The 27,904-nt window shown below is 32.2% G+C and overlaps 1 protein-coding gene across 1 annotated transcript; it reads right to left on the bottom strand.

Moving 5' to 3' along the window:
* Nucleotides 1–73: 73 nt before the first annotated feature.
* LOC106615021 (ABC transporter G family member 18) lies at nt 74–27,781 on the bottom strand. Its single transcript, XM_070107571.1, has 20 exons — nt 27,258–27,781; nt 24,817–25,113; nt 24,488–24,605; nt 22,878–23,073; nt 22,466–22,611; nt 19,901–20,139; nt 19,503–19,631; nt 19,045–19,358; nt 15,375–15,543; nt 14,765–14,865; nt 13,535–13,693; nt 13,098–13,437; nt 7,103–7,705; nt 3,212–3,338; nt 2,960–3,149; nt 2,745–2,890; nt 2,237–2,475; nt 1,609–2,157; nt 1,299–1,555; nt 74–1,224 (listed from the first exon to the last, which is right to left on the bottom strand). The coding sequence occupies exons 2-20, from the start codon at nt 25,073–25,075 to the stop codon at nt 880–882; spliced, it is 4,626 nt and encodes a 1,541-aa protein (XP_069963672.1). The 5' UTR covers nt 25,076–25,113; nt 27,258–27,781; the 3' UTR covers nt 74–879.
* Nucleotides 27,782–27,904: the final 123 nt, after the last annotated feature.

The following is a 27,904-nucleotide window of genomic DNA, read 5'->3' as shown; positions in this document are numbered from 1 at the left end:
TCCTATGTGAATTATGTGCCCTATTTTAAATCGATGTGTAAGATTTTTTGGTTGTCCGGAATGAGAAGACACATTTACTGAAGAAGGAATAAGAAATTACGTAGACTTGCTATATTAAAATATAAATAAATATATATAGGTAAACATAAACATACAGATGTGTGTACGAGTATATATTTTACAACCATAAATTTAATTGTAAATAAATTTTATTAAATATAAAAACATCGCTTAAATTATTTAAAGCCACTTTTAAATAAAAATACCTTTATTACATTGCGGTTTTAAATACTTGAGTGGATAAGATTACCAAATTCAATTTGAAAAGTGAGGAATGTTCTAAACGTTAAACAATCTTCAATTATAAAAATGAAACTATTACAAAAACACAACATCGACGGTTGTGAGGTTCTCCTAAGAAACAAAAAAAACATGTGAGTAATTCCACTTCATTGTAAAGGTACAGAGGCTGTTATTTGACTGGTATTTGATTTACTAATCGAAGTAAAACCTCTCTCTTACTTTCAAAGTGATTATCGATGAAGTCACGTTGAGAGCATTTCAAAATTTAGTTCAAATGGGTTACTTCTAATGCTCGTGCTAAACTTTGAAGGAAAGATCTTAAAATTTAAAGATGTATATTTAAACATACATTTCATTCTCTTCGAGGTCAACCATGAAACTGTAAATCGGTTTCTGATTAATTATTCTTACAACTACTTTGTTTTCTATATATGTACATCATGTATATATTGCTCTGTTATAATGATTGTTGTGTACTAAGGGCCTATTTTGAGCTATTCTCCATTTCATTAAAATACAAGGATGTAAATTAACCGTATAATACAAAATTGTTGCCTAAAATATATACAGCATATTTCATCTGAATAATCTCAACCTGAAAGACATGATATAAAATGCGAGAATTCTTAGCACGATAAATAGTGATAACAAAAATATGGCAGCCAGTTTATAATTTGCATTGGCTAAATCCATGTTCTTAAGGAAGAATGCAGGATGAGAGTGATGGCAGTAAAATTCTTTGCACTCCAATTTTCCCCGACCGTAACCGAAAAGCGACAACATCGAGCCATCCAAAGCGTACTTTAGGAATGAAATGTCGAACAACCATTTTAAATAGAATGGTGAGTCTTTTCTTTGAAGGAAGAATCCGGAAAACGCCAGGAAAGGACAAATAAAAAATGGTCCTAAGATGGCGCCATACTGAAAGTAACCATAAAATAATAAACATAATTTTTATACTTGTACATATGCATGCATATGAATATAAAACTTACATGAACACTTAGAGCTGAGCCTACACTGAGTCCAATGCTTTGTCCGACAAGAGCTGTAAGGAAAACGATCGTGAAGAACAAAGCGAATCGAATTACGTCCATAGGCTGTCCAGTCAGATAGTACGTGGGAAATATGAAGAGACTCGTACATATAAGTTGTATTGGTATATCGGCAAGCGTAATCGCAATATAATAAGCGCGAAGTGAATACCAACGATTGAAATGCTCTCGTGAAACTATGGGGAATTCTAGGGGAACTGAAAAAATATTAAAATTATTAGTCTGTAATTAGAGAAATGTTGCTCATTACATTTCGTTAGGATCGACGAGAAGGCACAGAACATGATGAACATTATTGTATAAAAGGTATAACGGAAAATATTCATTGCATTCGCGGCATCATTTCCAATATCATAGTAAAGGAAGCCGATGAGCAGCGCCACGCCGAAATGAATACTGAATCGCAGTGTTGTAAGTGATTTATCACGCCAAAGAAGTAGAAAAGTACGGGTTAGCAAAATTGCTAATTGACGGTAAAATGGTGTAGCATAAATATTGTCACTTTTACAAAGATGTCCGGTATCAATTGATATTCTCGATTTCCTCGGTTTGGAAAATCTGCTATCACTACAGCATTGCTGCTGTTTCTCTTTGGTATGTGTGTACGTGTTAGAATCACGTGATGGCAATTCTTCAACTGGAGTCAATGGCACATTAGTATTTGTTGTTGACGTTGAATTTGTTGTTGAAAAGGAAAATGAACGATTGACTAGTCGATACCCAGTATTACGACCGTTTTGCATTTTTTCAATAAGCAGTTTATTATTTGGACCATAATCATTTGTCCCTATTTCCATAACTATTAAAAAATAAAAATATTAAATTTAATATTATTTGCTAATTTATAAGGGAATTATGTAATGAGACATAAGACTTACGAAAGTCGCAAGGATTGTACGATTGTGGACAGTGTAAGCCATTTTCAGCTAGAAAGGGAACCAAATTATCTGTTCTGCCTGCATATATGCAGGAGCCCTCTGCGATCGCGAACAAATGATCGATCATTCGAAATACAATGGCGCTGGGCTGGTGAATTGTGCATATGATCGTACGACCTTCCATCGCCAGAGTTTTTAATAGAGAAATACACTGATTAGATGTAGAACTGTCCAGCCCACTGTAAAATTTAAAAGATAAGCAATATATTAGTTATGCTATTTTACAAGCTGTCACCGAACAGAGGTTGTTCTCTTTGAATTTTTAAAAAGGGATTTGTAAACTGGAAATATAGTATTTTTTGATTTGATGAGCACTGTCTAAAACTGCATGTAGATTTTCATTTCCATTTTATTTATTTTATCCTAATCTAACAAAACCTTTGTAGGACTCTAACATGTTTTCATTTTTTGTTTATTCCATTACTAATATAAGCTTCTGATTATTTACCTGGTTGGCTCATCTAAAATTAAAACTGGTGGGTTATTCACTATTTCTAGTGAAATCGCCAATCGTTTCTTTTGGCCACCCGATAAGTCACCAGTCCTCGTATTGAGCGACTCAAGCAAACCCATGGCATTCAGAATTTTCAACACCTAATGATTTATAATATAGCTTAAGATATAACTGAATGTTATGAAAAAAATCTTCATTTTGTTATGTACCCGCTCACGTTTTTGTATCGCGTTCATTTGGTCACCAATTTTGAGGTTAGCAGCAAAATTCATTGCCTCCTTAACTGTGAGAAATGGTTGTAGTGTGGTATCCTGAGTGATAAAAGCTACATTTGGTTTGAATGTTTTCACGTCACGCGGATTACCGTTGATCCTTATATCTCCCGAAAACCCATAAAGCCTATAAATGAAAAATAAAAATTTTAGAGAATTTATCGAAATTAAAATTTATTTTTCTATTACGTGTATGATGAGAGAATATTGAGCAGTGTGCTCTTGCCGGCTCCAGACGGACCTACGACTGCACTGAGTTCACCGGAACGAAATTCTCCCGTGAAGCCATTGAGTACCTGCTTATCTTCTGAAAAGACTCAAACAAAAGATTTCAAACGTAAATCGCTTAAAATAAACTGTTACACTCAACTGTCATGTTCAAAATAAATAAATAAGAAGACGAAGAGATTATAAGACAATAAAAATTTTGCTAGTGAAGTAATATTAAGCTTCATGCATATGTAGGTATGTAAATACTTAAAAATTAAGACCGATAAACAAATACATCGGAAAGAAATTGATATATCTTCAAACCGATCCATAGAGAATCAACGTTTAAAAGTTAAAACAGAAAGTACCCTTTATATATTCAAAATTTGAATATTCGTCCAATTTCTGTTTATGTTGTTAAATCTGTAATGCATATTAAGGATAATCTGTAAAAATATAAAGCGTATAATATAATATACTTCTAGAAGTCTGTTTAGGGAATTAATTTAAATTTGTGGATTTGGTATGAATCCATCCATAATGAGTACAAAGACTACTGATTACCTGTCTTATCAAAACTTTTCGGAATTGAAATGCCAAATTCCCCACTTTCAAGAGGTTGCTGATTAAAAGTAGTTTCTGGTAATAAAACTTGCTGCAAATTTAACCGATTAAAGTCGAACAGATTAACAAATACTTAGTAATCGCGTATCTTGTTTGATTGCGTCAAGTGGCCAGATTACTGTACTTATTCTATGGTATACTCACATCAAAATACAAAATTTTTGTAATATTTATAATTTAGGTTTTTTGTAGAAGTTTTCCAGCTATAAGAAAACAAATTATCACTAATAATACATTCATAAGTAAATACGTGTATATGGACATATACAATGGTGAGCCATACAGCATTCGCTAATTAATTATTTGCCAAAAACTGATTAAGCTTTAAAATAGTTATAATGGGAGCAATGTAAAGGACTTATGTCTGGTTCTCATAGGACTTTTGCTTCGATTTGCATCAGACATTTCCTTTGACAGATAAGTTCTATGGAGCGCAGCAAAGCGAAGCTAAATGTTGTTTCATATTTTGCGCTTTGCCAAGCAACTGTCGCCAATTTTATAACGCTTTTATTACCTCCACCTTCATGTTTATTTGTTGGTATGTATGTATGTTTGTATAAACTGAGATATCTTGATGAAACGTGCTACATATGTTCCTTGGCACCCAAAAGAGGTCGGTATTGCAGATGGGCGTAATCGGGCCACTGCCGACGTCCACAAAACGCCATTAAGAGCAAACCTATAAAGTACCATAACTAAGCACTAAATTAAAATACCGAACTGTAATTTGTCACAGGGGATCGCGGTAACAAGGGACACCTACTGGCAGAAATAAATAATAAAAAAAAAAATCAGATAATAACCACGCCTACTCCCTATATAACGGTTATGTTGAAAACTACTAAAAGTGCGATAACTCACTAAATAAATGCCCCATAGCATTAAATTTCACAAACAAGACGGTAGAAGCGAGCTATATAGGAGGAGGTGTAAAAATTAGAAAATGGGCGTGGCACCACCAATCTTTAGGTGAACTCCTATATCTCAACCAAGTTTCACACACTGTGAAAATGGGCGAAATCGTACAACGATTATAAAACTATGCAGCTAAAAGCATCAACTATTCATGCTATGATTTGAATAACAAATTTACTCAAACGTATCCTTGAAGAAAGTGAAAACACCACATGTGGCTACATAATATTTTAAGTATGGTTTAAAACACTAAAAACGTGCTTTTAAAGTTTGTGATATACTTCTCGTATATCGAGCACATCACACTTAGCATGGGCCCGAAACTCTGTTTGAAATTATGTTAACTATGACGAAGTCGAGAGGAATTATTGATCAGTGTATGTATATGTATATCCGATTTTTAGTAGCTAGCGCTCAATCCAAACTTTGTTCTAAACTTTTAAATATGATGTCGAAGAAGGCAGGTGTCAAAGCTGAGTAAAGGTTTTCTATGGTCGGGTATAAAAATGTTTGAAATATATCAAACCGTCCTAAATTTGACATATGTATGCAAGTAGTATATATAAGTGCCTATTTCAGTTAGAGGTATCGACGGGCATATCTATTGATACGAGCACACGGGCGTGACGAATGGTTTACTCTATCAATGATGGCGATAAGAAAAAATTAAAAATTAAGTTTATTTTAAAGGTACATTTAATGAGGGATAATATTGTTATTATCTCTGCTTTTAATAATAGTTAAGCGCACCTAGTTTGACCGCGTAAAAGATATGATTTTTGGGGATTGCATGTCTTAAAAGCAAACTACGGCATGAAATGTTTTAAAATATTGAGTTATATATAATTAAAGAAATTACACACCAAATTTAAGAAAAATAAGAAGAAACGTTAAGTTCGTGTACACCGAAAAAGATATTTTATGTAAAATTTGAAGGCGTGATGTCCAAAATGCCTCAGCTCGTCACCCAGATCATTACCATATATACTTTACAGACCCTCCGACGTTTCCTTCTGGGTGTAATAAACTTCGTGAAAAACTTAATATACCCTGCAAATGCAGATATTGAACAGGTGTTCATTATCTATGTTTTATACGAGTTTATCAATATCGAACACCTGCTCAGACTAAATGTACGTAATTGGGGGACTAGTTATCAATCTCTCAATGCTCATTAACACTGATGGTAGGTGTTATGGAAAATGTTGGAGTTTTTAAATGCCAAATGACCAGTACGCAATGTTATATATGAGTTAAACATGTAAGATTTTTACTAAAATACGAAACTTGCTAAACTTTCTTGTGTCAGTGAAAAGTTTTTCGTTTTAACTATAATGGAAATATTTTACTATCAAGGTCATATTCATATTCGAATACGTTTACCAGAATGTGTGGTCCTAAGCCATGTAGGCGTGCTCGCTATATTCATGACAAATGCAATAATGGGTAGACAGTTGATTTCAACTAAGTGGCTCTTCCGTTCGTATACTACGCGAAAATCCAAAGATCATTCAACTACAAACTACATCAATTTTGCATGTGGTACAAAAATAAGAATGGCGTACTGCAATATATTTATTCATACATAAATATGTTTCTATATACATGCACAGAGCCTATTCTTAAGTTATTAAGAACACTGATTGTGATGAAAACATCTTCTTAATTATGCGTTTACAGTTAGTTTTCAGAATTAATGCAGATTCAACCAGAGCGGACTATAGCAGACAACAGGCGTTTGTTTCTCGATTAAACCCAAAAATTATTTCCTCTTTTCTGTTTGATATTATAAAAAAACATTACAGCGGTACAAAATGTATTTTTAATTCAACTTAAATGCAGGCTAAAATTAATTATTTCATTAAAATGAATGTGTTCCAACCATTGAGTTCAACAATCCCTCGAAGTGGATAAATTCTTTCATTTAACATACAAAAGAGTGGTAAAAAAATAATTGTACTTTTGTTTTGTGCTCGAAAATCTGTATTTAGCCAAAACTGTATAATTATTAATTTTCGTACGAAAAACGTTTTTAGCGGGTAGGCCCTGTTATAGATATCATTCATTCATATTTGAAACTAAATTATCACATGCTAAGAATAATTCGTCCCTAGCCTGACCTAGCATAAAAAGTACGGTTCATCAAAGAGAAAAAAGAAAGAATTCTTTCGAAAGCTCGTGTTTGCTGACAATAGTATTAAGAAAATATATATTTAAAACGTACGCATTTATATGTACATATGTACAAATACAATCGTACATTCGTGGATTATTCAATAATTTTGTTCAATATTAGATATGTGTACTAGTATTAACACTTGTACTACTAACCTCTTTTGAGTAAACCCGTCTTAACACCGTAGAAAATATTTTCAAAACTTATGTTTATCGATTTAACTTGCTTCGGGTATTCATGTTGTAGCGATCTAGTTACTTTCGCCATTGGTCCACTTTCATATGGAGAAGACTGATGCGTTCTACTTGCCGTAGCGTATCCAGCGTTCGAAAGAGTTGCGTTGCCGGTTTCCGCAAACTCGTTTTCAAAAGACTCGACCTTCGCAAGCCGCCTATTTATTGATATGTTGTCCGAATGATTCGTGTTATTACTATCGTATTTATGAACTGCTTCTGGCGTTTTAGTTTTTATCGACTCTGTCGACTCTGAAATCTCCTTTTCGAGCTTTATGTGTCCGTGCTTATCACTCGCCATATAATGTTCATTCGTACTTATACTATTGACGTTTCTACTGCTGTTGAAATCGCAATTATTGTCTTCGGTTTTAGTTTTCCTTGCGGCTTGATCACTGTTTGTACTATATGAAAGTTCGATGGCGGAGAGCAATCCAATGTTTATATTGGGTGTAGACATTTTAATTATCCGTATTTCTGTTCTTGAACTTTTTAAGTTTTTTATTGAACCAGCTCTTAACTTTTCTTATTTAAATTAAAACTACCGAATAATTGTATAGAATAAATGTTAAGCTTTCTAAAAAAATTAACTCGAAAATAGTACACTTAAAAGTAATGATGAGTAATTTAATTTCATTATTATTGTCTTTAATGCACTATTTTTTTAATGTGTACGCAGTTGGAACCTGTGACTAAACATTATTTAATCATCCATGCGGTCTGTTGCTAAACTGACGCACAGCTATTGATATTACAATTTCATAGATCACTCGGAACTATCATTTTTGTTTTAAATGGGCAATGGCTCCACTAAATTTGGTTAACAAAAATTCAAAATTATGTAGATGAACTTAAAAATCGCATTATCATATATATACTTATGTACATACATACATATAGGTGTGTGAGTAACACATATTCATAGATATGGTATATATAATAATTAAGTTCATATCCGTCTTCCAATTGTGCAATGAAATTTAATAACTTTAAAGTAATCTTATTTCATATACACAAACATTCAAACAAATTATTTTTTTGTGGTTTCATAATTTTTCTTTTTGTTTATTATTATTGCACTTCGCATTTACTTCAGCATTCATAAAGTGCATTTGTTGTCTTTGTTTTGATTATATGCGTCGTACTTTGGCTTTTACATGTACATCCACATTTTCTCTTTCTGATTGTTTATTTGTGGGTTTTGTTTTTTCATTGCACTCTCGCACACAAGACCAGTAGTGAAAAGCTGAATTGCGGGGGACAAGTTTTAATGTTTATACGGTCGGGGATTATTTAAGACCGCAATCTGACTCATAATCATATCATGCATTTCAGTTTATGCAATTTTGTATTTGACACTCTGATTTCTGCAATCCATTTCTCTTTTGTAAGAAATAGCAAACCAACCAATTATACTCACAAAATTATTCAAGAGAGGAGGATTATAAACACTTTAACATCGGAAAGTAAAGTTACACAATTCATATGTACGTTGCTTTATGTTAATGCAAATATATACAAAAAGTTAGTATAAAAACACCTTAGACATTAAAAAGCCCAACTAAAGGATTTGTAAATTATTTATAATGAATCGCGTATAAAAAATAATTGTATTAATTATCAAATCCAATGTGTACAAATGTAAGAAGAGTTCGTCGTAGATATGTAGATATACATGTGTGTGTCTAATAATATTAAGCAGTCTCGCTTGAACTTCTAAGCTCTCACCAAATATAAATAAATTTTAGACAGAGCGAGCTTGTTTATACATCTGCATACGTACATACATACTTGTACGTATATTTGAATATACTTTCATTTCGGTGATTTGGTTTAATTTCTGTTTTTTATACATATCAATCCGTCCGCAAAATTTGAATTGCTAAACGTAATCTGCGGTAGGAGAGCTCAAATGCAGTGTAGCGTGAGCTTGTCAATGAGCATTTCGATTTGCAAATAATTTACTAGTGTATAATTCGTTCCATTCCCACGCCCATCACTTGTTTCTCCTCCTCTATTTACATATGCCCCACATTTTATTACTTTTATTATTACATCTTGGTTGGCACTCGTTTTGCTTTTTTAAACATGGAATGGACAAGTACATTACACATACATACATACATGAAGAGTATTTCTTCAAATATTAGCATTTTATACTGCAATCATGTTAATAACGTGCTAGCTGATAAACTTTTGAACTATATTAATCAAGCTATGAACATACATACATAAATATGTATGTCCTGATTGCAAATAGTGATGTACCACGCAAACTTGAAGTACGATATGGATATGCCAGTCTGTGGATCCCTTTTGAGAGCCCAAAATTGGCAAACAACTAATTTGAAGACTCTTTATATACCCTACGTATAATTGTGGTCATTTTACATTTTACACTCTTTTGATCATAGCTGATTATTAGTTAGGCGTCTCTCGCTGTCTACCACTTAAAAGGCTTCGAAGAAGAAAGTGGAAGTGTATGTATGTATGTAAGTATATACATATGATCGCCATTAACGAATGTGGTCTAACGAATTGTGGGCTCCTGGCCACAAAAAACATATGAGGCGGCAATAATTGATACCTTGAGAGAAAGTGTATTGGGCGACCTCTTTAACTTGTTTCGTAGTTTTCATCTCTTTAGTTTTGGGTATGTTCCTATTATGTACACGAATGTTCATATCTACATATGCTGAAATTATGTTTAGCACATGCACTTGTCAAGTTGTTCTTCTAGAAAAACATGCCTAGTATTTCAAAAAACTCGTATGTGATATCTCAGCATACTAAATAGTATGTACATATGTACGTACATATGATTAACATTTTTATCACTTTGCCGGCGAAATTGTAAAATACACCTTAAGTACATATATATATACATACTTTGTTTTACTTATATCACGCACTATTTCCGAAAGCCAAACACTCGAAAAACATGGATATGCATTATAATTTTTGCAGAATTAATCGAATGTAATAACTATTGTATTCAACTCGTACTTTAAACTACTGTTATATTTTTTAACACTTCATTGCATTTGAGGTATACGCGTTTTCATGTTTGTATTGGTTGTAATAGATATGTTGATTCATATATGTACTTGTGATTTGATTGCAGGTGAGATTACTAATAAGCGCGCGCTTATTTGAAGGAGAAAGAAAAGTTTATCTTAAATAATTTAATTTAACAGTTCTCGAAAGTATTTCCATATTTTTGTGTTGTAATCACTCTTCTAAAATTAAACCAGGTACCTTTGGAAACACTTATCGCTAATGTTCTATGCGAGGTATTACCGCGACTTACTAGCAAACACGTTCAACGCAATTTCACAGACTGATTTGAGTAAGCGGCGAAGTCCACAAAATGCTTGCAATCAACTACCCCTGAATACAGCCGAGACGCCTCTAGCAAACTCTCATCTAAATACGAATATTCATAGGTATGTATGTATACGTGTACTGCCAGAAACGAATATATTTTACTTGGTACATTGAAAATCAGTGTTGCCTTTAACCAATTCTTCCCTATCAAGTGCGGTCTTAAACGCCCCTGTCATTTACAAAATGTAATACATAAAACTATATCGCAAATAAGTACATAATGTTCTTAAATAACATACAAAGTATTAGTAAATATTCAAATGAAGTGTAAATATATCTATCAATTTGAATCATATTTGTGTATTTACGAAACTTCCACGGACACAAGTCTAACATTTTTCTTATCTGAAATCTGTTAAATTAATAAATATCTCTACTGGTGTTGCGCCGCTGTAAAGTAGTTCTTGCTCTCTTCTCTCTTTGTCTTCTTCGTTTTATTGTTGTTAAGATTTTTAGTTTATCAGAATTGAGTATTATTACGTTCACTCTGCTTCGTTTTGTATTAATTTATATTCTCTAGACAGCACATTTGTTGATTAATTTACTGATAAGAAACTATTTCTTTACATAAACGATTAGTTATAATAATTGCATATACATATATCTGGTATTGAAATCTTAGTTTTTAACATAAAAAGAGCTTCCTTGTTTTACCTAAAACAATTAAACAATATATTAAAATAAATATTTATAAAATATGTATAACTGTATATTAAAGTCAATATACTCTACCACCCGTTTGTTATATATCTTTATCTTGGTTGTTTATGCCCTATGGCTTTTATATACTTTTATATGTGCAACTTTGATAATACTACAATACTTAACAATTGAAGTTGCAGAGCTTATGATGACAAATGGATGTAGAGCCCAGTTGAAAAATCACAGATGCATATCTTAGTAATAAAATCTTGAATACATCTGCAATCGGAAAAATAAAAACTTAAACAAAATCGTAATACCAGTAAAAGCTAGTGTACTACGCCTAAAAGTATGCTCTATTGTGTGCTTTGTGTCATATTTTTTTATACCGAGCATACCACGCTTGTCTCACACGTATATTTGGTTTATTATTACTGTCAACTTACACATACAAGTATTATTATTTTTCACGTTTCAGTTTGACATACTTTAAAAGCATGTTTTTTAGTTTTTTAAACTATATTTATTGTTAGGAACATTGTGCCATTCAATATGTGCTTTACTCGACCGTTCATATTGAGATATCGCTCCCAACTCTATCATAAATGCCGATCGGGTCTGCTTTCTCTAGTGACTGAAACCAAGGCCGCGACTTACCCGTGGAATTTTTAAAGATTTTGTTTGAATCAAATCAAATAGCAATCCAGAAGAAAAAGATAAGATAAGTTTATATAAATTCTACTGTGGTAGGTGTCTAAGATAAGTAATCGTAAAGCCGCTGCATCTTTCAGAGTTTGAGAAAGAATAGTATGCCATACCAGATAATTTATTATCTCTATCACCATCAGAAAATAAGCCTTATTAATTATGGGATCCCTAACAATAAATAGATTTATAAAAATATTTACTTTCTTGTGGCAATTTCAAACCGGTTTGAAAACAACGTCTTGTTTATAATAAATACACTTTAATTCTTTAGTTTCGATTTTCGTTTAATATTTTGCAAGTATTTGAACACTTAGGATAAGAGATGTAATTTTATCAAGTTTTTTTCTCTATTACCTATGATATTATGTCCTTTAAATATTGTTACAAACATATACATACATACCTGATATGACTTTTGTTAAACTTTAATCGAAATCACTTAGTTTCGATAACCTTTGAAGCTTTTCACAACCTAGTGCACAAAACATTTTTAATTATTTCATAAACATAAATAAACTTTTAAATTCAAATAATATTTTTATTACATTTTGCTTAAACTATATCTAAGCTAAAAAAAACTGTGAATCACATATCTCTGACATTGTTTGTACATTTAAAATATCTACCTACAATTTGTATATATTGTTTACGCCTAATTTTCGATGCTATATAATTTTTCTAAATCGTTTTTTAGGGTTGAAGTTAACTAGATTTCGAGATGTTTTGGTAGATTTCTTTTCAGTAAAATTGGCAAGTTCCAGCGAATTTGATAAGTATTAAATTTTTGTTAGATATGCTGTACAAAAAACTATATATGTTCCATTATTTCTACAGATGAGGCTTTAAATATGTAATACTATATTTTTTTTGCTAAATTTGTAATTTTAGAACTACCAAAGTTACCATACGTACAAAAATTCTTATCTACTAGATTTGCCTACAAATTTACAATTGTTTGTTTTTGTTTCCACTTTTTATGTATTAAGTTATTAAGGTACAAAAGGAAATAATTACGATGATCGATGAATAAAGTTCAAATAAGTAAAAACCATAATCCCCTTACGACATAGTACATATATAGTTGTTATTGCTTATGCATACCCATATTTAAAAGTAATTATTATTTGGTTTATATACTTAAACTACTAATGTAATTATAATGCATATTTTGTTAATTAACGTTTGTTCAATTTGTGCCAGAGCGTTATTAGAGTAAGTATATGCATAACAACAATCACGACAACCATCAGCGTGACGCAGTCAGCCATATTTACATCCGAGATCATCATGTAGTTAAGAAATACTTTGGGACTTCGGAAATGGCAATACATTGCAGTATCCGGACATGTTAGGAACGGGCGTTCCAAACCATAAATAGCATTAAGTGCGCCGTGGAAACCTGCTCGAAAATAGCTGATATGCCACATCCAGCGAAAGATAGGCGTGATATCGATGTATCGCGTGCAGAATCCAAACACTGAAAACAATACTGCCAGAATGGGGCCCAAGAACACTGCCAACTATAAGAAAATTTCGAATATTATGAGATATTTAATACTAATTAAATTTTATATCAACGTAGAAGAGGTAATACTAAACTAAAAACATTAATCTTACTTTGGTAGGTAGCGTAGCACCGACAAAGAAACCCCAGGCTTGAGCACTTAGTGTAGCCAAAACGGCCAATACCACGAAGTAATATATGCGAAAGCACTCATCTGTGTTGTTGCCAGTTAGGTAAACGCTTATGGCCATGTAAATTACTGCGCAAATACTCTGAAAATATATTTGGAATTAGCATTAGTTAATTCATGTACACATTGTATATATCTAAAAGACAAAAAGACAAGGAAGGTAACGAGTCCAGAGGCTCGTGTGGGATGGGCCTTTTTATAAAATGTTTAGGGTAGAACACACTCCACTAACATTAAGTTAAGTTATAAAATTTAAAACCATTAAACCATTATCAGTATTAGAACATGTATATATATATGTAAGCATTTTATCAATCGATTAATTTGTTATTCAGTTACACCTCTACTCTACCATGGCTCATAACACTTCACAAGTCTTTTCTGTAGCGCGAAAGATAGGTAGTAGCGCATACATTTAAGGGGAGGGGTAGGGTTTCAAGGAATTTTTTTCTTAAATATGGATTGAGTAATCTTATTCGGACCTTTTGTACATTATTGAGCATACTTTCGACAATATAGGGTAATTAAAGTTTGAAATGAATCGGTCAAGTAGTTTTGAAATGACAGTGAACACGGACTTTGAAAAAGTAGTTTTGAGAAAAACGCGTCTAAAGTTTATGAACTAACTAGTTGGAGCGTTAAAGGCCAGGAGATTAATAAGACAATAACTTTAAGAATATTGCTTCTATCGAACTAAAATTTTAAGGACATATTCTTGAAATGTTAAACAATAAGATAAGAGAAAAAAAATAAAATCGATTTTTCGAAAGTAAAATCCCTAACCCCCACCCCACTTAATTCAGATTTTAACTCTAGCGAGATTTGAACATACGATCTACCATGCCCCAGCTTTCATTTACGTAATGTATGGCGGTCAATGTGAGAAAGTTTATTGACACTAAAGGTGAATATTAAAATAAATAAGAGGAATATGTAAAAGGTTAAAATATAAATGTGCCCGCATGCACACACACGTATGTACTGTGAATGGATAAATACAAACAGCGACCGGTTTCGAAGTTTTAGTTGTGATCTAACATTTGAAACTAATTGTGCATATATATGTAAAGAAATAAACGGTTTTTACCACCAGTAGTAGATCACTTGGTTAGTAGAAATGATTTATGCATATGTATGTGTCTAAATTGCTCACCTGAAATGGTATTTCAAAAGACAACATCGATAAGAAGTATGGAGTCAGGCCGTACCACCGGTTGAAATGTTCTCGGGTCAACATTCCAATTTCCAAAGGAACTGTTGAGGATAAAAAATATGTAAACGGGTGCAAATATGAATTGTATTATTTAGTGGTTAGCTCTATTTCAAAACAAATACAGATGAGATCATAGAGAAGTAATTGTAAATAACTTTACTAATGGATAAAATAATTTTATATAAAAATCATTCCCCTTCTGGTGGAGATGAAATTTATCATACCTGAATGTTTCCACGAATTATAATTTATTCTCTATTATAATTTATTCCCCTGTTCATTGAAAATTATTTATGCAAAAATAGTCGATTAATTACTTTTCGCTATAAAATATTCCAGTGATTTATTGAATTAACCACGAAATTCGTTTTTTTTGAGAAATAGTCCAATATATGTATTATTTACTTACTAGTTTTATAAGAGCAAGTTATTATTAGTAAATCGAATTCAAAGAAACATAGTTTCCAATTATTGGATACAGATTTTAAAATACCTGTGATAATAATTAACGTACAGTTAAATAAATACAAAATAACAAGGCATTACTTACATGTTAGCACCACAGCCATTTTGCCAGTGTAGACCAACAATAAAATTGTACCGTACAAATAGACATAGTTGCCGAGCACAGTGGTCGCTTTATCGCCGACATTCATATACAAGTAACCAAATACCAAGCCAATTACAATGTGTGACATCAGCCGAGCCAACAACAAGAACTGCAAAAATTAAAAGCCCAATTTAGATAATCAGTTAGCGGTATATCTCTCACAAATGCTGCAAAGCAAGAACTCGTTTAGTTCATGAGGTATGTTATAGAGTTGTTTGTAAAAAAAATTAAATAAAAATTAAAACCGTTCATTGAAAATGGTCAAAAACTAAAAGACTGCAAACTTGGCTGTGGTAACCAGTAGCCACTCATGCAAAAGTGTGTTAAGGTTATTACAATTAAGCCGTATGCAACTTGCTTGAACAGTTTGTGTGTAATAAGATTTGCGCATGCTCATATACAAATGTACATACATCCGTACATACTCAAAAGTATGAATATTTTTACGGAGTATAGTTGTTAGACATGAGTGGGTTGATGTATGTACATTTGTAAGTCTGCATTTATACTTACACACGCTTAGAAACACGTAGCCATCCAAGAAACTGCTCTTGAGTTCACCACTACACTCACATTTATTATGTCAACAGTGACGGTCAATTGCCGGCTAAATTGACCGTCACTGTTATTATTAAAAATAGACCCTTACGATTTATATTGAATACTATAGCTTTACATATGTAAGAATGAAATAGCTGCATTTCTTAGAACTGTCACCACTGACAGTCAAATGAACAGTAAAATGACTGTCAATGTTTACGGTTTTTCCAAAAGCAAATTTTGTAAGCATCGAAAAGAGACGGCATACATTATCATAGAAGTTTCGAGAAGTTGTGAAATACCTATGTAGCTGTTATTCTCTTATACAACAACTCTTTTTGTATAAAAAAAAAAAATAAATATCGAAGGAGTTTTAAAATATAATATACGTAAGTGATTATAAGCTTCAAATAAAATTATATTAATAGTTAATTTTCATTTTTATTTAGGCACTTTCAAATTCCGAAATATCCATGAACTGCATGAAATTAAGTGAAAATTTCTTTTCATAATTTATTATTTAATTATATTTTTGTTGCACTCCTTTTTTATATTTATGTATATTATTATAACTAATTTTAATTTAAAGTTTTCAATTTATTAAAGAAATAAAAATTATATTATCTACTGCGCGAAAAAATGTTTCACATGTAATAGATTTACAGTCATAACTGACAAATGGCCGCTATGATAGCTTTTCAGTCATAATTAACAATTTTCAACTTTGACAGATTTATGGTCAGCAATGCCTCAGGGCATGAGAGTGAGCAGTATATATATATAGTGAATCAATTTTAAATATCCATGTGTGGAAAACCCACACCCATACGTTTGTTTACATCAGTTTTCGCACAAGGATCTTAAGAAAATTATAGAAACTTTGTTCTGCGCGCTGTTAAAATTTTTTCAGCTATGACTGTCATATTACCGGTCAGATGACTGTCAATGTTCTTGTAGGGAAGCACACACACACACACACAGTACATATGTATATGTATGTACACAAATATGTTGAATTTAATGCGAAGCTTTCTGAAACCGTCGTAAGATATACTCAAAGTAACAAATAAATTATGTTAGCATTAAATTTGATTTACTTAAGGAGGATATTGCTCTTGCTCACTATCAATGATATATATGATTGTTTATATGTAGGTATACAAAAGTAAGTATGTCTGCACTTATTCACGGTTTGATTGCCATCAAATGTTTATAATGGATTGTTCCGTAAATTAAGTTGTTAAATTAATTTCGTGAAAAAACATACAAAAACATGCACGAATTATTAATTGCGTCTAAAATATTTTTTTGTTTTTATAACTAATTACGAGTACTGATTCGATCTTTATAATTTTCACTGAAAATTTTTTATTCAATACAAATGGAATAAAATTCCAACGTCTTAGTAGATATTTTGAGGTAGTTAAAACATAAAGTCTCATTTATCCCTCTCTTATTGTTCAGATATAACAATCGATTGCGTGAGAATTATACATTAAAGCCGTCCGAAGTCGGTGATTGACATTAAAATGATTCACGTTCATTATTATGTAAAACATATGCAACTGTTTTGTGTAGTGAGTTAAAATCATACAATTTCTCTAAACGCCTCGCTGTTAATGACAATAACATCGAAAAAGTTAAAAAAAGTCAGTGCTTGAAAATCGTCGGGATTGCATCAGAGAGATAGCAGATGATTTCAACACCTCTAATGGATCGACTCAACAAATTTTGGTGTGAATCGTGTCAACACTAGACGCATACCAAAAAAGAGAAATAAGAGGTCCCAAATGAAATGCTTGATTAATCAAACACATCATCTGGTCTTTTATCTACACATACATATAAGTCAAAACTGTCCAACAATCTGCCAAATGGCGATTCAAAAATGAGATGAAACCGAAATACTGTTTCAAAGTCGGTGAAAAATCAAGGTGATACTCATCAGTTTTTTTGATTATCGTGGATAAGTTCGCCATCTATTTGTTCCATAGGGTCGCCGCTTTGAGGCGTCTGCGGCAATTCGTCGTAAACGACCCGATTTACGGGCAGAAAATCCATGGAATTTTTACTATGATAATACGCCGTCTCATTCAAGCATGATTGTGACTGACACTTTGACCAAACAGGAAACGAAAGTTTCGATTCAACCCATTTTCGACAAAAAGAGAACCGTTATTAGGAAACGATTCTCACCGAATTCCAATAACATATCTCAGACTTTTACTGGTGTTTTCGGTTAAAAGTTAGCAAAAGAAACGGGGTTCACGTATTCGATATATGGGCGCCTAAATAGTTTGGTCCGATTTTGACAATTTTTAGACGCAAGATGGCATATTTTAAAGGCACTATTTATTGGTAGTTGATTTGTATACTGAGAGTGTAAAATCAGATAGAATTTAAAGATGTGTTATATGGGAAGTAGGGGTGGTTTTTGTCTGATTGCTCCTATATTCACACTGTAACAAACTAATGTCAGGCTAATGTTACGTCCTAAGGTCCTGAGATATGTGATTTCACCTAGAGGTGAGCAATGCCACCCCATTGTCCAATTTTGACAATGGCTTCTATAAAGCCTTTTTATATCATCTCGAGTGCAAAATTTAGTGTCAGAGAGCTTTTCTATATTGAATTTTAGCATTTTTAGTAGTTTTCAACATAACCGTTATATGAAGAGTGGGCGAGGTTATAAGCCGATATAACCCATTTGAACAGTAGAAATTCTTAAAAGATAATATATATGTATATATAATTTTTAATCAAGTTACTACTTGCACAGACCGACGGACGAACGGATAGACAGATATCCGAATTTCAACTGGTCTCGTCGTTCTGATCATTTATATATATATATAACCCTATATCTAACTCGATTTGTTTTAAGTGATAACAACCGTTATGTGAACAAAACTATTACATTCTGTAGCAATATGTTGCAAATCATTGCTTTTGAAAATCTGACATATTTAATTGCATATATTTTACATACAGTTTATTTTTTCAAATATTTAAAAAAAAAATTGCAAAAAATACGAATAATTATTATAACTAAATAAAACGTTAAACTTACATAATTCCGTCGAGCACATATGAAGATCCGATTCAGAAGCAGAAAATATTGCATGATAAATGAAGCCTGCTCGGTGTGTAAAACTTTATAGGCCGTGTAACGCCGGCCATTAATTTTCCTACGCCCCGCTGAGCAAACATCACCATCTTTATCATCCAACTTCTCTCTTGTGCCGACGCTGGCTTTGAGCGATTTTATTTCTTCCAAAGCCACGTCGTCCGCGGCAGGTTTTACGTAGTCGAAGGCCGTAAATTTCGACATGACGTTGGGGAAACGTTTTAAATTGCCAGCGATTTTGCTGCACGCATCATTACCTAAAAACATTGAAGTTAAAGCGTAAAATTAGTTATAATGGTTTTGTGCATATATATATTTGTATTTGCATCGGTGTGTAATTATTCAGTTTTAAAATTTAAAGAGTATTCGGTTTTCGTCGACTTTGACCAAATATATCTTACTTTTAATATGAGATAGCAAGCGTTGCACATTTATTTGTTGGTTATCTGCATCTTCGTGATACTTTTTATTTGCTGCATTTATAAGTTTCACTAAATCGCGATCGTGCTCCCCCACTGCAACCTCCAGCACTATGAATAAAAATGAAATACATTGAAATCGGTCAATTATAGGGTAGTTGTATATACTATTTGCCACTATATGCCCTGCAGTGAAATATCTCACTAGTTTACAACTAGTAATTTCTGATTGAAAGCGAAAAGAACAGTTTGCAAATAAAATAAAGTAAGCTAGTCCGAAACGAAATTGAATTGTTCCAAATACTATGCAAGTTGGGTTTGCAGGTCATACTTGAAACAAAAGTAAATATATACATAGGCAACCACTTTAAATAACTTACGAAAATCTGCTGGATTGTGATAACTCGGACACACCAGATCCTGTCCTTCTAGGAATGGTATAAGCTCCCTTACTGGCCCTTGGTAGATACAATTTCCATCAACAACAGTGTATAGTTTGTCGAACATCTCGAATATTAATGCGCTGGGCTGATGAATGGTACACACTATGGTATGACCCAGTGAAGCCAACTTTTTTAATAGTGTTACACATTGACTGCACGACGAACTATCCAGACCGCTGAAAAGATGAAAAGATTTACGAATGGATGCCACATTTTCATATCATTTCAGATACAGAGATTTAAATTCCCTTTTTTTTTGTTTTGAATCTTGAAGTCTAGTCTCTTGTACACAAAAGAGAGTACTAGTAGAGGGTCTTATAAAATGCGTTTGCTGTATACTACTCTTTGACATAATGCAAATTTTCTTTGCAATGAAAACCGACAAGTGTATTCAAATAATTAAAAATAATAATCCTAAGCAACTAATTTTTTAAAAGATCTCTTGTGTAGTGTTAGAAATTCCATAGCAATTTTAACGATTCTATTAGTACATACGGCTATATATATATTTATGCATGTCATACATATGTATTTACAAATAAATCGTCTGACTTTTGCAATGGACTAGGTGAGCCCTTTGAAAGCCAATGCGAAAAGTGCAATCAATGACATTAAGTTTATGTTTAAAATTCATCGAATGTTAATAGAAATGCAATCGAACAAAGCGGTCATTTTAATGTGTTTCATCGAGGTGATTGTCTACTTTGCAGCTTTGGAAACACATTTGGTGTTGTCGATGCTTCTTAAAAGCAAACATTACCATTATTTACAAAAGTTTGTACTTAATATATTCTATAATATTCATATACATAACGGATATTTTGTAATTCCACTTACATTTTCGAACTTTGATACCAGCCTACGCGACATCCGTGTACTAGCATTACAACGTGTAGCTACATTTTTATATTAATATTAAATATTCAATTGATGACCGAGCCTACTGAATCATTAAATATCTAATAATATACGAATTATATCGAACACACCATAAGAGTATGACGCATCACATCACATCGATTCTACACCCACAAAATAGAATTTATTCTTGATAAAGTATTTCTCTCGGCGGGACGTGATAAAGTTTTTAAACATTGTACGTGGTCGGTCCGATTAGTACTTAGCCTACAAACAAAAATTAAAATTTTTCAAGGGGGTAATTTATTTTTAACTTAGACTCCTTTTGGCTCGAGTACCAGACCACCTGATATTTTGATGGCATATACCTACTGTCATAGCTACCTCGTACACCCGCAATCGGTGGTCTGCCAATGTGATTTGGGGACTTTTGTCCGTGCCGTATACGGGTCGCTTTAGCGTAGCTCAACAAAAGCAGATGAGCGATCAAGTTCAAACGGTTTAAACTTTAAAATTTTTTAAATTTTTAACTGTAGCCATCGGAGGAGAAAGTATACATCATATACATTATCCAAGCGATCCTTGATTTCACTGTGAGATTTTCTTTTCTTTTTTCATTTGTTTTTAAATCCGTAGACATGTCTGCTTCCACACGAGGTCAAAACAAAACTACAAGTCGATTCAGTTGCGACATAGGTGCATCGAACGGTGCGGCTGAGTATTAATCGAATCGCCCTCGTATAGTATATAGTATGGTATATGCATACACCAACAGACATTGACTAATTAAAAGACTACTTATATACACATTTACATACATTTTGCAAGATTCGAAGGAAGTTTTTGGTAGTGAACGTTTAATAGATAAAGGATCAATGTTCATTACCATAACGATTTTGATTAAAATAATGAGAAAATGCTACCAAGATACCACATCTTTTACAGTATTTTCAAGTATACTATTCCTGCGCTTATTCTACATTACATATACACTGATTATTTTACAGCTCACAATATCCCGCAATAAAGGGTTATCTCATCGATTACTTATTTACCCTATTAAATGTGTAATATTTACATAAGGATTGCGGATTTGTGCATGATTTTATACCTTCTGTACATACGAATAGATGTATGTGTGCATAAGTTTATTTACAAGTATCAGAGTGCACTTATGATTAGGAATATATTTATTTATACACTAAGGCAAAATGACTGATTATGGATGACATTGGCGTGTAGCTTCCGTTAATTTTGCAAACGTTGTGACTAAACGTATACAAGATTATAAAATAAACCTTCACTCGAATCTATAATTTCATAATAATTTGCTTGAGCGAAAACAACTATCACGAAATTAGTGCACAACTAAAATACACCCAGCACACAATTTAATCAATAATCCGGGCTACTTATCATGGGGGTTTATGGAATAATATAAAGACATAGGTAAGTATATATGTATATTTATACATATTTGCGAACCATAGCCATTTAAATATCGTAATTATTTCAATACGTCGCAATGTTGCTTTTGCACTAGGGTTACTGATTGTTCAATATGTCGTGGTGTACAAGTATATATATACATTTTGCTTGTACGATTATTATGTTATAAAGTGAGAATACAAAAAAAATACTCACGTTGTTGGCTCGTCCAAAAACAAAACGGGGGGATTGCTTATCAATTCAAGTGCTATGGCCAAGCGTTTTTTCTGGCCGCCAGACAACTTCCCTGCAAACACATTGTACCGATGCTCCAGGCCCAGCAGAGCCAATATATGTTTGATCTGTAACATATACATAATAACAGCAATAATAACACTTGCTCAGTTCCTTTAACTATCGATAATATTACACAGATGTGTATACAGATGTAAAAATTTATGTAAGTGCTGTGGGACATTCAAAATGTATAAACTATTACAAACATATGTATACGAATCTGAAGGAACAATTAATAAAAAAAAATTAAACAGACGAGTCGAACGAAGCTGCGATATGTTTGAAATAACACCGGGAAGATCTAATTCACAAATCAGTCAATATAACTTACCAAGTTCTGTTTGTATTCCTTAGACGTACTAAACCCCAGCTTGAGATGTGCGGCTAACATCATAGTTTCACCAATAGTCATCAGTGGCCTTAACAAGTCATCTTGATGTATATAACAAGAAAGTTCTCGAAAACTGGATGAGTTTGTTGAAATGGGGTCCCCGTTGACACATATTGTGCCCGTTACACCAGTGGCTCTGTGAACAACAAAAATTTTCTAAATTTTAATGGCAATTTAATTAACATGTGGGACTGTTTGCATGTCTAAGTAATATATGTATATGTATGTTATTTATTTCATACAACAATATTGTAGCATTATTGTTACAAGGTTCTTATGTGCTACACTTATCTTTTTATCTGCATTCTTGAAAGTAATAACAAACACAGTCAACGCCATCTATAGTTCAATCAACTCAATGGAAAACCTGGACACAAGTTATTTTTTGAATGTATATATTTTTGCATTGTATATACACACATATATAATATATGTATATGTGCTCGTAGCTTAATCTGCAAAACCCTATGTAACTTCTTATCTGCTGGTGCTAATAAATTTTAAATTCAAGGTTTAATTCCTTTTACTTCCGATTGAGGTTCAGTGGCAGTTGAATAATGTCCACATTGTTAAGTTAGGTTAGGTTTAAATACTGCCTACAAAGACACCATTAAGTTACATCGATTCGATTCGGAGTTTACAAAATGTTCGCTGATTTGTCCAATAAACATAGACGTATTTGGGTACTGGTGTGCTATTTATTTTCCGTACAAATATTATCGTACAATTTTCGCTAATCGATACAATTTTCTTTGTTTCACTTTATTGTACAATACAACAAGTGAGTCTTTTATATATGTATTTTTCAATTAAGTAATGCCTAGAGAATTGTTCAACATTTCTTGTCTTAAAAAGCACTAGCTAATCAATAAAAGCTGTTGTTAAAATCCGCCCACATCTACACAGGGTGAATATATTACTTATAAAATAAATCACTCGGTAATGTTTTAGAGTTAAAGGAAAAACAATGGCTTGCTAAGGAAGGTATTATCAATACAGTTCATTATTCAAATTAAAACTCGCCCCTCTTGTAAAAATAAGGTGAATGTTTTTGATACTTTCTTATTTTCTTTTTAACTTTTTATGCCATGTTTTCAGGTGAATATTATAATAAAGTGTTTCAGTCTTTCTGAATCTGCAATAAAAGCTTTTTGTTTCTTTTGGTTAAATTTGCATTGCATATGTTGGTTTTGTCAAAAAGAAAAATGCACGAGATCGTTCCATTAGAGATTACCATATACCTTCGTTGAATAATTTATTCATATTAAGAATATTCAATATACCCGTACATATATTGAAAGAATTCACACCCTTTATATTCGTTTAGCAAACGAGGGTATCTCTATTACTAACCTTTCTTACTTGATTCGTTGTTATATTAAATACACAAACATTGACAGGTGTATGATAGTTTCATTATATTCAATTGAATATAACTAATATTTGCATTCACGGTTCATAGAGATCAGAAGATGTCAATTGAAGTTTATTGGTGCAAATGAACTATCAATATAATTAACAAATAATTAGTATGTTTGTGAAACACCTACCTAAAGCCTGTCATTACATTGAGTAATGTACTCTTTCCAGAGCCTGACGGGCCCATTATGGCGGTAAGTTCCCCAGCTCGGAATGCGCCGTTAATGCCATGTAAAATCTCCTTTGTTACTAAAACGAGTTAAAAGCAATAGATCAAATTTAACTTATTGCATAGCTTAAGGATTCAAGGGTTAGTATAAATGTTGAAAGCCACAATACGAATTTTAAATTTGAATGAATCAATAACATCGTAAAACAGCCTAATTATTATTTTTTTCACGTCGGGCCAAAATTAATGACATAAGTACATAATTAAAGTTTTTTTTTATAGAAAACTCACCGAATTTTCGTTCATGAAAATTAAACTTCCGCACTGTGTATTTGACATTTTCGAATTCGATATCAATCTGTTTGCAAAGGTTAAAATTTGATTCCCAGTTGTCATAATTACTCGGTTTATACAAAACATTACTCGTGGAACTGGGACTCATACAAACAGATGATTTGTCAATTGACGTTTCCGAGTTAGCAGTGTTGGAACAGCAATTAATGCCCGCAACACATGTATCTGTAGGCTTCACATCCTGTATCACAGTCATTTTCGGTTCGTTATCATTAACATTCGCGGAAGGTATAGCTGTAAAAAGAAAACATAATAAAGTTAAAGCTTAAATGTAAAATAAAAATTAAAAAAATTATATACATATTTCTAAATTATATTTAAATAAGACCCACGGTTTCACTCTCTTTCAAAAGACTCTACATACTAATTGCCTAGTGTCTTTAAATATTGCCCAATAGGTAAGATTCTGCTGAAAAAATTATGCACACAGTTATTCCACCCCACACAACCCCGATTAACGATAATTGGTAGGTATGGTGCCCCTCCTTAAATGTTGCATGTCTCTTACATATGTACATGTATACATTTTTAGTTAATGTGTATGTAATTTGATTGCAAGCGTCCATAATTTGCTGAACTTTGAGTTACTTGTACATAAATACATATGTATGTATGGATGTCAAAAATATTATAACTTTCCCAACAAAATGGAGCGCAGAAAAGAAATAATTTTTTAAATCGTAATAGTCAGCAATATTGTGCAATAAATGTACATATATGTATGTATACTTATGGTACTTACATATGTAAAAATATATTCATATATGATGCGAAGGCACACACACAATTTACAAGCATGTAATATTTTTCTATTTCTTAAAGCAATTTTCTTTTCACACGACGACAGAAACTTTCAACATGTTGTCGAAAGTGTCAAATGTCAGGTTATACTTAGGTACATACATATATACAAATATTAATATGTACGCATACCGCTACTGTAGATGATTAAGATGATGTGTTAATTGCAAACTAAAGAATAAGAGATTATTCAAATAGAATATTCATGAAAGAAATTTAATTAAGTTTATATCAAATTAAATGATAATAGTAATTAACTAATACTATATGCATTTGTCTATGTAGTAACGTCACATAAGATCATATCCATAGTGACATTTGTCTGTTTAATGATTTAAAGAAATGTTTACAGGATTATTAGTATTTGTGATTAAAAAACTTATTGTTGATTTAAAAACCTTTAATAAAATGCAATTTGAGTAAATAATTTTAGGATTATTTTCTGTTATGTATATATGCACACATGTAGTTATTTAACTTTCAAGTTTTTTCGAGTGACTACACCTTATCAGAGGAATAAATGTACAGGCGTACACGAGTCTACATACATACATACAAATTTGTTATTAATTTTTGGTTGTGCTTATGTCGACAATCAATGGCAATATTAAGAAATTCAAACAAATAAAATGAAATAGGTCAGTGTCTGTTGATAATTTAAAAAACTTAAGAATAAATAAGAGGCACATATAGTTTATAACCAAAACTTAATGTGAGAAAACAAACAATAATTTGTGTTTCATTATATTGGTTTGTACATTTAACTAATAAATTAGCAATAACAATAAGTGAGTTTCTCCGCTGAGACCCATAGGTATATATAATTACACCAACCATAGATATTCATCGAATTCACCCTTTCCTCCTATTTGTATCCGTTTTATTTTTCAACAAACGGAATGTCCTATGCCTTTTAAGTTTCCTCAAAACAGATTATAGAACTTTAATGAGTGCTGCACCGTATGAAGGCAGCTAATAAAGTGATTAAATCTAAATTAGAGAAAAACATTTTATATTTAAGCTATTATTAAAGTCCAAAATATATCATCATAGTGTTTACAGTGTCGTTGGTTTAAATTAAACAATATTGTTATAATAAGTTTTTCCAGTCGGTTAAATCTAGGCACCAAAAAGCGCTGAAACGGCAAGCTTCTAACTACTTCGTTGGCAATTTGTATCACTTTACCATAATTGCAAGCCCATATATAAATTTATGTTCATATGATACAAATGTACACAGATTATATTTTTACAGTTAATAATAATACGAAGGTTTTTAAAATATAATTGTGACCCTTGTCATAAATCTGGGATATATGTTTGGACGAATTTTCCCTTTCTTTAATGGTTTTAAAAAAAACTTTTTTATGGCAGATAACCGCTGAAAAGTTTTGGTTTTCCGCTAAAAAAAATTTTTGTTTTTGTTGACCTGCAACTATGTTTGCACCCAGTACCTGTTGAGCGCACACCTCTTAGTACTAACTCACAGCCATCATGAATATACAAACATGTGTTTATGTATGTATGTATGTATCTATGATATATAGTCAAACATAATGTCACATAAGATAACGAACCTTTTATTATGTTCTGCTTTGCTCCTGTTTTGTTTTCTCTTGAGTTAAGGTTATTAGGTCTCTTTCACTGGCTTATTTATAGATATTGCATTCGTAGTTGATGCAATTTGTTCATTTGTTCAAACTATGTATGGATGTATAAATTTTATTGGGATATTTCTTGATTGGTATATTATAATTGTAATTGATTTGACTTGGAATACAGTTTGGATACTTTTACATTCACTTTCTTTATTGTATTCACTTGTATACTCATTGCTTATCCATTTTGATTTTTACTTAATTCGAATTTCACCAACATGACAATGATTCCCACAATTATTGATTCACATTAATTCCCTTGAACTCATTTATTTGGTTATACATTCGTAAATGATTGTGACTTTATTTCATTTCTTCCGTTCAATTCTGTACACTTCAATATATATTATTTAAATACAATTCAACAGTTGCTTGACACAACCACCGTATTAAATATGTTAACACTCCGTTTGCTTTTACTAGACTGCAGAACAGCCCAACCAGCTCTCTTATAGACATTCGAAGTAATCGTAGCTTGTTTTTCCAACGTTCGTTTGCTCGTGAAGCACTACCAACACTTCCTCCGGTCAATAACATTTCGTGCTCTCACATTTCATTTTCACTGT

Source organism: Bactrocera oleae, chromosome 3, assembly GCF_042242935.1.
Source record: "Bactrocera oleae isolate idBacOlea1 chromosome 3, idBacOlea1, whole genome shotgun sequence".
Classification (NCBI taxonomy): domain Eukaryota; kingdom Metazoa; phylum Arthropoda; class Insecta; order Diptera; family Tephritidae; genus Bactrocera; species Bactrocera oleae.
Note: the sequence above shows the minus strand (reverse complement) of the source record. Positions and strands in the feature narration are given on the sequence as shown.

Excerpts from the sequence above, each read along its gene's own strand:
- LOC106615021 (XM_070107571.1), bottom strand. The coding sequence starts at position 25,075 with ATGACTGTGATACAGGATGTGAAGCCTACAGATACATGTGTTGCGGGC. Across the intron at positions 20,140-22,465 it reads TTTTTGGACGAGCCAACAAC|CGGTCTGGATAGTTCGTCGT; the intron begins GTGAGTATTTTT and ends TCATCTTTTCAG. Across the intron at positions 2,476-2,744 it reads ATTTTAGATGAGCCAACCAG|TGGGCTGGACAGTTCTACAT; the intron begins GTAAATAATCAG and ends TAAATTTTACAG.